General features: G+C 37.4%; 1 protein-coding gene across 1 annotated transcript in view; it reads right to left on the minus strand.

Annotated features, from left to right (window-relative positions):
- Nucleotides 1-16101, minus strand: part of LOC128242660 (protein dcd1A-like) — a 44431-nt gene that overhangs the window by 20571 nt on the left and 7759 nt on the right. The window contains exons 3-12 of the mRNA XM_052959898.1: nucleotides 15806-15903; nucleotides 15508-15569; nucleotides 15275-15383; nucleotides 15068-15102; nucleotides 14647-14741; nucleotides 14196-14300; nucleotides 6477-6571; nucleotides 4992-5102; nucleotides 4477-4591; nucleotides 3941-4157 (exon numbers count right to left, since the gene is read on the minus strand). Of these exons, the coding sequence (XP_052815858.1) occupies nucleotides 3941-4157; nucleotides 4477-4591; nucleotides 4992-5102; nucleotides 6477-6571; nucleotides 14196-14300; nucleotides 14647-14741; nucleotides 15068-15102; nucleotides 15275-15383; nucleotides 15508-15569; nucleotides 15806-15903 (1042 nt within the window). The remainder of the gene's footprint in view (nucleotides 1-3940; nucleotides 4158-4476; nucleotides 4592-4991; nucleotides 5103-6476; nucleotides 6572-14195; nucleotides 14301-14646; nucleotides 14742-15067; nucleotides 15103-15274; nucleotides 15384-15507; nucleotides 15570-15805; nucleotides 15904-16101) is intronic.

Genomic DNA, 16101 nt, shown 5'->3' on the forward strand with positions numbered 1-16101 from the left:
TGATGGATGTAGTTGGTGCTGCATGTATGTGTGGGATGCAGTTGGTGCTCGAAATTAATGCGGGATGCAGTTGTTGCTGCAAGTATGTGTTGGAAGCAGTTGGTACTGCAAGTATGTGTTGGATGCAGTTGGTGCTGGAAGTATGTATTGGATGCAGTTGGTGCTGCAAGTATGTGTTGGAAGCAGTTGGTACTGCAAGTATGTGTTGGATGCAGTTGTTGCTGCAAGCATGTGATGGATGCAGTTGGTGCTGCAAGTATGTGATGGATGCAGTTGGTGCTGCAAGTATGTGATGGATGCAATTGGTGCTGCAAGTATGTGTGGGATGCAGTTGGTGCTGCAAGTGTGTGTGGGATGCAGTTGGTGCTTGAAGTATGTGTGGGATGCAGTTGGTGCTGCAAGTACGTTTGGGATGCAGTTGGTGCTGCAAGTATGTGTGGGATGCAGTTGGTGCTCGAAATATGTGCGGGATGCAGTTGGTGCTGCAAGTATGTGTTGGAAGCAGTTGGTACTGCAAGTATGTGTTGGATGCAGTTGTTGCTGCAAGTATGTGATGGATGCAGTTGGTGCTGCAAGTATGTGATGGATGCAGTTGGTGCTGCAAGTATGTGATGGATGCAGTTGTTGCTGCAAGTATGTGATGGATGCAGTTGGTGCTGCAAGTATGTGATGGATGCAGTTGGTGCTGCAAGTATGTGATGGATGCAGTTGGTGCTGCAAGTATGTGATGGATGCAGTTGGGGCTGCAAGTATGTGATGGATGCAGTTGGTGCTGCAAGTATGTGATGGATGCAGTTGGTGCTGCAAGTATGCGTGGGATGCAGTTAGTGCTGGAAGTATGTGATGGATGCAGTTGGTGCTGCAAGTATGTGATGGATGCAGTTGGTGCTGCAAGTATGTGATGGATGCAGTTGGTGCTGCAAGTATGTGATGGATGCAGTTGGTGCTGCAAGTATGTGATGGATGCAGTTGGGGCTGCAAGTATGTGTGGGATGCAGTTGGTGTTACAGGTATGTATGGGATGCAGTTGGTGCTGGAAGTATGCGTGGGATGCAGTTAGTGCTGGAAGTATGTTATGGATTCATTTGGTGCTGCAAGTATGCGTGGGATGCAGTTGGTGCTGCAAGTATGTGTGGGATGCAGTTGGTGCTGCAATTATGCGTGGGATGCAGTTGGTGCTGCAAGTACGTGTGGGATGCAGTTGGTGCTGGAAGTATGTGATGGATGCAGTTGGTGCTGCATGTATGTGTGGGATGCAGTTGGTGCTCGAAATATGTGCGGGATGCAGTTGGTGCTGCAAGTATGTGTTGGAAGCAGTTGGTACTGCAAGTATGTGTTGGATGCAGTTGGTGCTGGAAGTATGTGTTGGATGCAGTTGGTGCTGCAAGTATGTGTTGGAAGCAGTTGGTACTGCAAGTATGTGTTGGATGCAGTTGTTGCTGCAAGTATGTGATGGATGCAGTTGGTGCTGCAAGTATGTGATGGATGCAGTTGGTGCTGCAAGTATGTGATGGATGCAGTTGGTGCTGCAAGTATGTGATGGATGCAGTTGGTGCTGGAAGTATGTGATGGATGCAGTTGGTGCTGCAAGTATGTGATGGATGCAGTTGGTGCTGCAAATATGTGTGGGATACAGTTGGTGCTGCAAGTATGTGTGGGATGCAGTTGGTGCTGCAAGTATGCGTGGGATGCAGTTGGTGCTGCAAGTATGCGTGGGATGCACTTGGTGATGGAAGTATGTTTGGGATGCAGTTGGTGCTGCAAGTATGTATGGGATGCAGTTGGTGCTGCAAGTATGTGATTGATGCAGTTGGTGCTGCAAGTATGTGATGGATGCAGTTGGTGCTGCAAGTATGTGTGGGATGCAGTTGGTGCTGCAAGTATGTGTGGGATGCAGTTGGTGCTGCAAGTATGCGTGGGATGCAGTTGTTGCTGCAAGTATGTGTGGGATGCAGTTGGTGCTGCAAGTATGCGTGGGATGCACTTGGTGATGGAAGTATGTTTGGGATGCAGTTGGTGCTGCAAGTATGTGTGGGATGCAGTTGGTGATGGAAGTATGTGTGGGATGCAGTTGGTGCTGCAAGTATGTGTGGGATGCAGTTGGTGCTAAAAGTATGTGATGTATGCAGTTGGTGCTGCAAGTGTGTGTGGGATGCAGTTGGTGCTCGAAGTATGTGTGGGATGCAGTTGGTGCTGCAAGTATGTGTTGAAAGCAGTTGGTACTACAAGCATGTGTTAGATGCAGTTGGTGCTGGAAGTATGTGTTGGATGCAGTTGGTGCTGGAAGTATGTGTTGGATGCAGTTGGTGCTGCAAGTATGTGTTGGATGCAGTTGGTACTGCAAGTATGTGTTGGATGCAGTTGGTGCTAAAAGTATGCGTGGGAGGCAGTTGGTGCTACAAGTATGTGTGGGATGCAGTTGATGCTGCAAGTATGTGTGGGATGCAGTTGATGCTGTCAGTATGTGTTGGGAGCAGTTGGTGCTGAAAGTATGTGTCCATGCTGTTGGTGCTGCAAGTATGTATTGCATGCAGTTGGTGCTGCAAGTATGTGTTCGAAGCAGTTGGTGCTGGAAGTATGTATCGGATGCAGTTGGTGCAGCAAATATATGTTGGAAGCAGTTGGTGCTGGTAGTATGTATTGGATACAGTTGGTGCTGCAAGTATGTTTTGGAAGCAGTTGTTGCAGCAAATATATGTTGGAAGCAGTTGGTGCTGGAAGTATGTGTTGGATGGTTGGTGCTGCAAGTATGTATTGGATGCAGTTGGTGCTGGAAGTATGTATTGGATGCAGTTGGTGCTGGAAGTATGTGTTGGAAGCAGTGTGTGCTGGAAGTATGTATTGGATGCAGTTGGTGCTGAAAGTATGTGTGTGTGTTATTGAAAGAAAATTGCATAAGTGAATTATTTGTTATACTTGTTTCTTGGATTTGTTAAGTTTTCCAGAGCTTTTTACATTTTCTACTTTGTCTTAAGTTTTATATCTTTTTTATCTGGCCTTGCGTGTCTTTGTAAGCGGTCGTGAATTTTGATTGCCATTTAGCGTAATGTATTATTTGTAGACGATTTGAATGAAATATTGACCCTATATGTTTACCTTTGAAATAAACATGTTTTTTTTCAAATATGATGTGTTGAACAATTCGTACGTATATCTCTTTAATTCCATTTACCGTTTTTACTGACCATTTTCATCAATGTATTGACTTATTACGCTTCAATACCATTGAATACTATGTGCAGTAGATATTCGCTCCCAATAACAAGCCAAAATCCTAGTTTGTGATATGGTTAATGTATACCAGGGTAGATGAATAGTTTATGGTGTCGACTATTTTTTATTAGGAAATAATTGCTTTACTCACAATCTAAGTGACACACATAATAAATATTATATTACAGACACCAAAGCATTATCGGATATATAGCTTTACAATTAGAGTAAATTAAAAGTATTCTTAACATCTAAAAACAACTGAGCAAAATGAAAAGTGAATAAAGTCAGGCCGACGACTAATAATATTAATAATCATTTGATCCCATTGGCCGATTAATTTATCCGACATCATCAGTAGTGCACACTGCATACAGAGCCAATATTTGCTCTCCTTATTAATGAGTTTATATTAAGTACCCTTTTATAAATACACTATGTTAAACATTACCATTATACACTCTCGTATAAGAACGGGACTCGAGACAGCCAAAACAAATTGTTCAAAGAATTTTTGGCGATCTAGCGAATAAAAATGATAGAAATTCGTAGTAATCAACTTGGCATCGTAACAGCAGGCATGCTGTGGTACATGTTGTTGTAATCATGTTGTATAAGCTCTTTCTTGTTCTAGTATCAAACATTAAATAGTTAATGTAGCTTATGATGCGTTGACAGACCTTAAGTTTGAAACAGTCCTGGCAGAAGGTTATTGTATGCTACTAACCTCTCGTAGGCATTTAGTGGCCCAGACTCCGTTGAACTGCGGGCGTTAGCGATGTATACGGCCTCGTTTGCCATGTCGTAGATGGCGATGTGCAGGCTGCCAGATTGCTCGATGGATACGATGTCCCGCACAATGACGTCTGGGGAGAGGTTGCCATAGTGTGTGGAGATTTGGCGCGCTAGCACCTCGCTAAAGCTTGGGCATAACCAGTCCATGCCTGTGGTATAATAATTGTTCTATATATGTATCTGGATATGGACGTTGTTTTATTTGTAAAGCAGCGTTCTTTAAAAAAAACCAGAATACTGGCCATGAATCGGATATTCAAATATATTCATCAATAATTTACATTAAAACACAATTTAGGCGTTTGTGATTATTTTCATTTAAAGCATGAATTAATTTTGCGTAGAGGGTTTTGCAACGTGAAGTATGGTACCCGTATCCCACGTTCAAACTTCCCCAGCACCACAGAATGTTTTAAAAACAGCTCGGTGTTTATTACTCTAAGATGCCAAACAAGCAATAATTTGTACCGTAATATACGACATTCTTGATGCGTGGATGCCAGTCGGCCGTGGGCTGCATATCCGTGTCCGTGTAGAAGTTGGCCACGGACGCCGAGTACTCGATCCCACGGAAAGATCGACTCTGAGGGACATGTACGGCATGTACTTATATTGGTATACGTATAAAAAGTAAGCTTAAATAATTCGAGTAACAATTTTATTGGCACTACACAACTTGTGCCAAAGTAATAAAAACACATAAGCGAATAATGGGGGCTAGAACTAAGGATGTCAAAAGTGAAAACTAGATTTAGACTGACATACCCAAGCTAGTGAAAACAACTGGGGTTTTCCTCCTCTCTGTCAATGACAAGAAAAACGCCTAAGCCGTAAGCAAACGAAAAATTAATCCAACCTGCCCATGTTCCAAACCACTGATCCTGTAAGTATAGTATATGAGAGAGAGAGAGAGAGAGAGAGAGAGAGAGAACGAAAATTCTCTAGACAAAATTTTCTCTCAAGCTTCTTATATTCGTCAGTACCTTGGCGTCGCCGACACCGAGTATGAGGTTACACGTGCGGTGGGCGTTGGATAGACGGGTTTGGGCCCCCGCCAGGCTTGTGTCAAACTGCAGCACGTCACGCAAGATGTACTGTAACATAGGCATGTATAAATTAAGAGTAGAATATGGAGAATTATTTCTGCAAACGCATATTGACAGCCAACACAACTGTAATTGTCGTTTTGGCGCACTATAGGGCTGGCGCTTTACAAACCCGCCAGAACGATAAAAACTTCATTGCTTCGTTCTGGCTCGTATGAAAATGTCGCATTTACTTAGAAGTAACTTTTGGGTAGTAACACTCTGCTACATAGTAAAACTTGTTCGGTTAGCAGACGGTGATGGGACTTGACGAGGCTTAAGTCGAACTGCGGCATGCAATATGTAGTAACAGAGGCCTGTATAACTTAAGGGGGAATAATTCTGAAACTTAGCTTTACGTTAATAATAGTTCAGCGTTATCATACAGAACGATTATGTGCAGTATGTTAAGCGAATAACTGCATATACTGTAAAACACGCAGGCTGCATATATTACGGCCGTATCTTAAATTTGTACCAGCAATAATAGTTCGTACTTTATTAATCTCATACATATTCAATATAATTCTTGAATTTCTAATAATAATAATAATAATAATAATAACAACTTTATTTAACGAAGGTAACATACTAAGTGTACAATCATTACAGACATACTACTTATTTCCAGCATGGCCTTCACACAAAAAGTATTACAAAAACACATGTACTATACATATTAAGCAACATACAAAACATACATTCACACTATCACTATCATACATTTCTTCGACAAACACAACTCAGTTTAATATGATGATTATAAATTGCAATAATTTCATACTGTAAATAATGTAGATATATTCAGTAAAACCACATTCAATCAATATATTTACATATTTGGTAGTATCCATTACAAGTTGTTGCAAGAATGTCATATACGTACATTAACACAATTCATGTAAACAATGAACTATTTATTATAATGTGATTTAAATAAAGTGTCAAGAGTTTTTGTTCATGTGATAAAATAATTTGGCCAATAAGTAGCCTTTTAATGCATGTTTAAAGGCTGGTAGCTTATCTTGACATTTTATGTATGTAGGAAGATTATTCCAAATTTTCATTGCTTTATAGGCAAATGTATTTTTGATATAGTTTGTTCTAGGTTTTACAACAAAAAGATCCTTGTTTTCTGAAGAACGCAAGTTATAGTGCTCATTTTTGGCAAATGTTAACAATTCTGTGAAGTACGAAGGACATCCGGTCAAACTATCGTAAACTGAAGCATCTGACTAGCAAAAATCTTAACAAGTTTTGATTTGACTTTATAGAACTTTGCTTTCAATTCAACTGCTAGCTAAATTTGGTTCGATTAAGCTATTGCATAGAAAGTCTGACATTTTACGAGACAAAGAGGTTAACCAGTAGTGTGTTAAATACCGTGAACGGGATGCCGAATCTGGACTCAGTGCCGAACGTCTTGTCCGGGAAAGTCACGCCAATCTCAGAGATAGACAGCTGAGCCTTGTTGAACCCTACGTGGATATTAATAAAATATAAGGTCCATTTTTTTCACTAACGTGTTCATTTGTTGAATTCACCTCACTAGATGCCGCAGCATGACTTTCGGTTGGTGGTAAGGATAACAAAGTGTCTGTTTCATAATCAAAGTACTGAAAGTACTGCTGAAAGGTTATTTATACTGCTTTAAACAAACATTACGAACCATTCAATGGAACATACGTAAATGTCTTTCGACAGGCAAATGTGTGTCATTTGCGTATGTTCGATTGAATGATTCGAAACTATACGGAACGAAAAATAATGTGGAACTTTAAAAACTTCGTACCATGCAACTGTATTACCCAGAGATGTTGTAGACGTTTCATACCAATATACTTTAGACATTTCACACATTGATAACACGTTATGCATTAGCATATATAAGGACACATTTCATTAGCAGAAGAACAACATCGTCCCAACAGTCCCAAGCAGTACTACAAAATATAGCTATATTTATGTATAGGGCTTTTGAATTAAGAAATAGAATCCCCCTGTTAAAGTAAACGTTTTGTAAAACTTGTTTATTATACACATGTACATTGTTTTTACAGTGTAACTGTGTAAAAGATAAAAAATGGATAATTTTGTTTCTAGCTCTATATCATATTAATTAGATTAAACTTAAATATTTATCAATGTAAAATTGAAATGAATTGTTATACTACTAAAACACGTTAATTTATTTTCTCACTTTATGTCTGCTTACTTAGACAATAATTGGTAACCGATCGCAATGCATTTATGCATAAAATTACGTTTACAAATGATCAAGGGTAATTTTGACCTATTTTATTGACTAGATTTGTTGGAATTGTTTTAAACGAAATAGATTTTGTTCTGTTCTGCTCTGATCATGAGTTTTCAATGCAAAATCAGCCATTAATGCATTTAAGACGGTCCTTTTTACGGCATATGTCATAAAGATTACGTTTGTTATTTTACCATTTTACGTAGTTGTGACCTTATGACTAGTTTATAATTTTTACGAGGGAAATGCTTTTTTTTATTAAGAAATCATGAAGATAAACCCCACAGAAAGATAAGTATGATTAACGGTCGGAAAAGAAGAAACCAATCGAATATTAAAATATGATAAACTATTTATACATGTATCCGAAACATAATTTTAAAAACGGTTGAAAAATAATTAAGATTTATTTGTAACTGTTTGTATAAGAACACCTTATGCAAAAAGAACAAAAATATAAGAATAATATCATAATAATAAAATAAATCCGTGAAACTCGCAGATTTTGATATACATGAACGCGCATATTTAACCAACCTGTATTTACGCATAATCATTAATTTAAGCTATATATAATCATACAATATATATATATATATATATATATATATATATATATATATATATATATATATATATATATATATATATATTCTTTTTTATTCCACTTCTCAGTGATTTAACATATTATATAAGTGACATGACATGCAATGCAGTTAAAAATATAAATAATTCAGGTTCAAAAAATACATAACTTATACAGATTTTATAGGAGTATGATTATTACAAATTATTGATTAAAATGATTGAACCAATCCTTCACTTTTTGCTAACAATATTTACAGGCATATATTCTCTGTATTTACCCGTCATATAACTAAGAGCTTATCGAAAAAGAAAAAATAGCATTTATTGGCAATGGTTTGAGATGTGTATGTTGGGTACTTATGCGACAAAATGCAAACAATATTTTATTATTCATGTATTTACACACGAGTATTGGTATTGAGCAGAGTGACAGTATCGAGGACAAATTTGCAAGCTGTGTTAAGAAATATCTTGACAGTTTCCTCCGGAAGACTGAACGCAGTGATGAGTTAAATTGTAAGAGTGAGCACATTAGATATTCATTATCCGAGTTCAAGAGCAACAGTTATATCTTTTGACCGCTAAGTTTTTTTCTGAGGCTGCCAGTTTTTTAACCGATAATAATGGTATGCATTATAATATCACCAGTTACATTTTTACATGTGCTTTCAAGTTGAAATGGTCTGTAAACGAAGGCCTTGATTGCACTTATGGCGTGAACGATTTCCAGCCAAAGAATGGATGGGGCAATCAAGTCATGGACGCTTTTGACTATTCGGCAATCCTCGTCAGAGTTGGCTCCTCTTCGCCACTCTGTTTTGTGATACAATGATAATGTTCGATTTACTATTAGTTTCCATTTACTTTTACTTGGGAATATGGATGTTTTCAGGTACACTAAAAGAACCAAACAGTTCGTATTTGAGCAAAAGTGATATTGTATCCGGAATTTAGCCTGGCTGGTGTTTCAAATCCTTTGTAACGTATAGGTTCAGCCTATAGTTGAATATCTGACGAGTAAGCAACGAGGTGGGCATAGTACAAAGGTTTTGCAGGAACATGAGTTTACGTTTATGGATGTCGTATTCCATTGTTTACCAGCCGAGCATGCTTAGGGCCATATCCGTGCGTGTCGATGTCGGTAAGCTGCTATGTGTTTGAATCTTTCTAATCTCAGCATTACTGTAGCGGAACCATAATTCTGCGCGACAAAAAAGCAGCAATAACACAATTAATGCAAAATAAATACCATTTGCAAGAAAAATAATGTCAAGAACGTACATAAGATTGATATCGTTGTGTACCACGCATTGGATTATACTTACGAATGTTTTACATCGCTTACGATTCATGCATCATTCGCAATTTGCGTTTGTTTGTTTTGTTTTTCCAATTCGAAATATACTGGGTTTGCCTCACTCAATTACGTGTATCAGCTCACAGGTTACGTATTGAAACTGGCAGGTACGGACAAAACAGACTGCCAAGAAATGAAAGATTATGTTTATTATGCCATACACAGGAAATTGAGGATGAATTTCATTTTGTTATAAAATGTAATTGTTTCGATGACCTACGTTTAATTTTTATTGAAAAGTATTTTTTATGTAAAACCCAGCATGTTTAAATTTACTCAACTAGTAGTAATAACAAAACAACTATTGTAAATTTATGTAAATTTTTGGTACAGGCAAATAATAGAAGAAACCTATTAATCAATGATATTGTTTAAATCGTAACCGTACAATCACTGTTTTGACCACTAATCATCTGCATTTCCATAAAGTATCTAAATAACTAGATAAACAGCTTCTTATATCTATTATTATCAATATTGTTATACATGAACATTTTCCATATTTCTTGAGCTATCTTGAATTGTTATTGATATTGGCTACCTTGTAACGATGATCACACGCATGAACATTTTGTTTAATTGTATGTATTTGTTTGACGAGATGCTTTGTTGCATAAGTCGAAATCAACTTCTGTTCTGTTCTGTCTGTTCTGGTACAATATTGCAACTTATTTTGCTACTTACCTTTACTGTTTATGCATTTGCATTCGACATGGAGTATTTGACGACAGATTGGACTTCCACAAATGCACTTTCTATGTGACAAGTGTGGTAGACCAACTCACTTTCCTATTTCCGGGGCTGTAGCGTACCTTAACTGGAGGAAGCCACATAAGGTACTGTTTTAATTCCAATTGATTTTATCATTTTTTTCTTCAAATGTTCTTCCTTTGAACGCTTGATGCCTAATATATTCCATTTATGTTGCGGACCCCAAGTACACCCTTATTGGACACAAAGCCCGATTTTAATGCCCGTTTTATTAACTGGACGTATTTACAAAATTTCTTTGTAAATTTTACAAGGTTACTAAGTTGCAGATTTGACTTTGTAAGAACCTTATATCTAATGTCAAATAGTCTTAATATTTCCTATTATAGGAAACTGTATGTAATATATGTCTACTTTGTTTTTATTTATGTTTAATTAATTGTTTGTTAAGGTGTTATTGTTCTGATCACATGGTTGTAATAACCCATGATCTAAATAAATCTTGAATCTTGACAGCTAGCAAAACAAACATTTAAGATGAATATACATTTATTGAATTTGGATTATTGGTAATGGCATTACTATTGAAGGTAAAATATATTGCGAGTTTTATGTCATTGATACTGATTTCTATATTAAAATAAAGTACAGCTGTTGGTCCCAGAATACAGACGATTAGTTCATGTCCATGTAAAATAAAACATAAAACATATTTCTTCCTTCGTAATAATGCTTCTTCTTATCACTTCGTCACACTCAAATTCTTATATTTATTGATAACATTTTCCCAATTCATCTCTTTAAAAATAATTATCTTTTTTTCAGATTTTGAAGAAATCTGGCAGTCCACCATCTTGGAATGGGATTTTTTGGATTGAATGATACATTATGGGACTGGAAGTAGGAGCTTACGGACTGTCAAGCATTTAACGCTGCCGTTAGTTAACGTCAGAGTTAAATTGCATTGTCAATTTGAGCAACTCATATTTAACAGAGCGTTAAGTAACGCCCTGTCAGGGATTAAACGGACTGTTAAGGTAACGTAGCGTTATAATTAACAGAGGATTTGAGCAACTAGCTCCTGAAAGGGCAATGTTTAAATTGAGTGCATCTTATTTAGCCCTATAAATGCACATGCATTACACTGAATAATAAATATTTAAGTATTTTATTTACTAAAAGTACTATCAACTTCTGAAACTGTAAGTGACAAGTCTGACAGTGAAATTATGAGTTTCAATTATAACAAAAAAATGTATATTATTCATTTTTAAAATACTTATAGATGGCTTTCCTATTCAATGACGATGGAAATCATGTATGGACAAACAAGAGCTGAAAGTGACAGTTGGAGCATAAAAGGCAGATCTTACCCACTGAATAAAGCATATGGTGTGTTCATTCCCCTGTCGCGCATGTCTCCGAAAAGTGTATGAGCTAAGAGTCAAAACAGATTCCAGGAAAACATATATGGGCATGTGAAATTGTGCTCTTAGGGTTTCATGTTTTGCTGGGCCGAGTAAGTGCAAAGCTATGGCCTTATATTTTGTTAGTATGTGTAAATAATTATTATGATGTTTTAAGTATAAATGATATTGGTTTTACTTGTTAAAGTGTTGTTTTACTTATGTAATGCCTCAATTATTAATACAGAGAATGTCATGGTTTTGTTCAAATTTTGTATTTACTATCTAATTGTTATTCAGTTAAAGCTCTAGTTATCTATAAAATTGTTGAATACCATAATTACTGTTCTATTTTTTATGAAAATTTGCACTCGAGTGCATGATATTAAATGTCCATTGTATTGTTCAGAAAAACATAATTTCTTATGTTGACTCTTCATGCCATAGAGAAATAAAGATTAAATAAAGAATATTAAGTCATATATATTGAACATATTCAGATACTCTGAACATACTTAGTTAATCGACGGGGTATTCGGTTAGCAGAAAGTAGAACTAGTTACAGTTGGATTTACGCCGGGTAACGGTTGGATTAACGCCGGGTAACGGTTGGATTAACGCCGGGTAATGGTTGGATTAACGTCGGGTAATGGTTGGATTAACGCCGGGTAACGGTTGGATTAACACCGGGTAATGGTTGGATTAACGTCGGGTAATGGTTGGACAGTGGTTGGATTCACGTTGGAACATGGTTGGATTATGGTCGTAACCCGGCGTTGATCCAACGTTGAGGTATGACATATAAAAAAACTTTCAAATCCAACCATAATCCAACGTTACTCCGATGTTGGGGTCCAACATTGGCACAACGTTGACCTAACATCAAATGTTTACTCGGAAAGAAGATCTGTAAGTGACAAATTCGGTTTGTTTGTGGGTTTGTTTGCATTTCGTTTTTTTAAAGGCATAAAACAGACCTTTTTATGTACTTTTTATTATCTGTTTACATCAGTTTCCCCATTATTTAATTTTATTCATATATCTAATTGTTTTAAAACTTAATATTCCTAATTCTCCGTAAATAAAATCATTCTGCGTTGTCTTTTTTACACAGAGTAGACATTTGCAGAATTGTAGATAAACTCTTTCAACTGCACCACCTTGAACAAATCCCCAAATATTTGCTGCATAATTTAAAATTGGGGCAAATAGTTAAATACATATTATTACAAACATAGTTAATTACTAAAAGTAAATTTATATTACGAAGGAGACCCCAACTAGTATGTAAGCTACCCAAACTATCATGTAGTATATAAAGGAGCAGGCAAATTAGCTCAGGATGTTCTTGAACTTGGATTCACTATCCTGATAGAGTGAAATCGGCGACACTGACGGCAGCGGTGGAATATCAAAATAATACATCGGCAACACTGATGGCAGCGGTTAAGGGATCTATTAATATCGCACTCTCGATAATAAAGTAAAATTGGCGACACTGGTGTCCAGCGTTGGGATCAGACTTATGCACAATTCCGAAAAGACGTATCTAAGGTGTTAACCATTGTAGAATTATTGTGGTAAATAAAACGCAATGCAAATACTATATCGTGGAAACTGCAAGGACTAATTCCAATTGATCATATGAGGAACTACATTAAACATTTAAACGTCGGACTGTTAGCAAGAATATTGCTGAACAACGTGGACTAAAATTGTCATCTGCATAAACCGAGATGCTAATGAACCATAAGATTCATTTATGGATTAGTAATTTAAGAAAATGGAAATGACAAATATCAATGATGAAAAATATAGTTATATACAAAAAATTTTGGTGAGATGCAGAAATTTGGTAATTTTGACAGTATTCTGAGAAAGACCTATTTGATATAACTGTTGTAAAAAGAAGTGTTATCATTGTTTAATTTGAAAATAAAACAAAGGACACCAAGTAGAGATACCTACAGAGTTGTCAGGATTTGCAGAGATTAATTTGATGATGCAGACTTACTGTTTTCTAATGACATTGGAAAGCTCCATCAAGATGTTGGCTATAAAAGTTCGTATGTTTTTCTTGCAACACATCCTTTCCTAGTTAAGCCAGAACTGCAAAGCTGAATAATTGGTATATAACGCGTAGCTGAATGCGGGGCATACAGCGTATGAGGATAATTGAAGGTCGAATGGTAGATTGGCAATGGATATCCTCGGAAGGGGTGAAGGAAGGAGAAATGAGCAAGCTGGTCGGTCACTTTCTTGGAGTGACCATGACATTGCTGTCAGCAGCCAATTGTTCAAACCTCAGCTCTTGGAATTCAGTCATGGGAGTATGTTCCATGGTAGCAACAAACTAATAGAAGTGATCCGGACATTTGTTGTAATCTTTCTTGGACAATAGTATCCAGAGAAGATCAACCCAAGAGTTTCCTGTTTTCAGGAATATGCAATAACTGGTAATTTATCAAAGGCCACCCATCGGTCGAATGCTATAATGGGATGATGGTTGCCGCTTGGAAAAGTGAATTCCTATCGGAAGATGATTCAAGTCAGTCAGTCGAGCAAATGTTAGCAAAAGTAGAACAGCCGGTTACGCTAGGAAAACTCAAAACCTTCCGATCATATATCAAAGACAACCGGTGCAGTCAATGTGGGTAACCGTTTCCATAATGATAATAAACTCCCCCGTGATAGAACAGAACAGAACATAATTGATGCTAGCCAACCCGGTCAGTTAATAAACGCGTAGACATGACCCCTGGCAGTGGGTAGTTTTAACCTACCGGTAATTGATCCAAGCCAACCTGTCCAGCCAATGTTAGCAAAGGGATGACCATTGCCACTTGAAGGATGATAAACGGTTACCTGGGGGAAATCTTTGAATGGCCCTGAAGGATGTAAAAGAAAGTTATGATACATGGGCATGCATGACTGTAGAATCTATTTACAATTATACTTCTTATACCATATAAAGAAGGTGAGAAAGCAAATGACTTTGACGACATTACGTGAATATTCGGGTACATGCAGGCAGGTGTAGTTTCAAACAGATTTTGGTAATGTCAAGTTTAGTTACTACTTTTGTTTCATCTTCATGTATATGATAAAGTAACTGCGAAATCATTTGAACATCTGATGATGTTTATACTATAGCATTATTCAAACGATATGAGAATGTGAAGTCTTAGGCTTGGTTCAACTAGAAGAAAAGATGCAATTGAAACGTGCCCATACCGTCAGTGTTCCAGTCTAGGGCCCTCAGCTGGAGGAGTGAGTTCGGGTCTCGCACGGCGGAACCCCAGGCACCCATCATGGAACAGTCGCCCTTCCTGCAGAGACAAATGGATAGCATGGACATTAGCATGGACATTACAAAATAACCACAGCCGGTAGCCGACAAGTTCGTTGGTGTTTGCGAGTGTAGGTATGCCTCCCCATACATTGTGGCTAGTTAAGTCCGAAATGGTGCGTTTTGGTGTATTTCGTTTTTTTCCGTTATGAATCTACAAAAAGTTACTTGGACTAATTAGGGTGTGTCTGTGTGTGGTTGGGGGGTCAGTTTCGCACATTGCCGATAAATTGGCTAGTGGAAATAACAACAAAAGTGCATCTTGCATTATGACTAAATTTAGACTCTGATGTATCCGTTACTCACGTTAGTTCTCCAATCACGTGTATTCTTTGAATGGTCTGAAATGCGAAAAGGAAATAAGCGTTAATGCGTATAAAACCTTTTAAAGAATAACACGAACTATGTTTTCTATCTATATACGTGTAAACCCTAACGCAAACGCTTCAGAACATCTCATTTTTGTTCGCCTCGTACTCTATTGATATGTTATGAAAATGTGTTCCTACTTACCATATAGTCAACACCGGTGGCGTCCGCCAGTCCCTGTGCTTCCTCAAAGAAGTAGTTTCCCGTGTACTTCCGAGTGATCGTCAGCTCAAGGTCCAGCGCCGCGACAAGACTGCAGTGTAAAACGAATTTGAAAACACCTTAGAAACCACAAAAGGCGCAATACAGGCCCATGTCAAATGTTTTTTACAAATACATGAAACGTAGTTTAAAGGTAACTTTATTATTCTGGATACCCAAAGTCCGCTACATCCTTTAAGAACCATGGTTGGAAAAAAGTACTGTTGATATCGCCAATCTGAAAATGTATAAAAGTATATAAGACAGCATATCAGTATCAATGGAATATTGGTGTTTAACCCATACTGAAGTCGGTAAAACGTCTTCAGAAAAGGTTAGGAAGCGTTTGAAAGCAGATGTATGGAGCAAATTCATACATTAATTCATATTCTGTTACTTGTTTCTTCCCCTTCCATACATTTCTTTTTACAGTAGCCGATAACTAAATGTCGGTGGGAAACCGAAACCACCTACCACTTGATCCTCTAGATATTTCCACACTGAGTTCATAAAGTTGATGGTCTCTGTCTTCATGAGCTCTCCTTGGGCGTATCCCATCTCGTAAGGAGTTCCTGGAATGTTTGACCTTACCATTTGTATCTTTCATGTATAAAGAGCATGCTGCGATATAACATGAGCAGCGCTCCCGCTCTTGAATGTTTCACATAATCGATCTCAAATGGAGTTTCATGAGCATTCAATGTTTAACATAAGCAGGCCAACATCTATATTAGTATGTCTTGAATGCTTAACATGAGCATATACTCCAT

This window comes from Mya arenaria, chromosome 8 (genome assembly GCF_026914265.1).
Source record: "Mya arenaria isolate MELC-2E11 chromosome 8, ASM2691426v1".
In the NCBI taxonomy this organism is placed as follows: Eukaryota; Metazoa; Mollusca; class Bivalvia; order Myida; family Myidae; genus Mya; species Mya arenaria.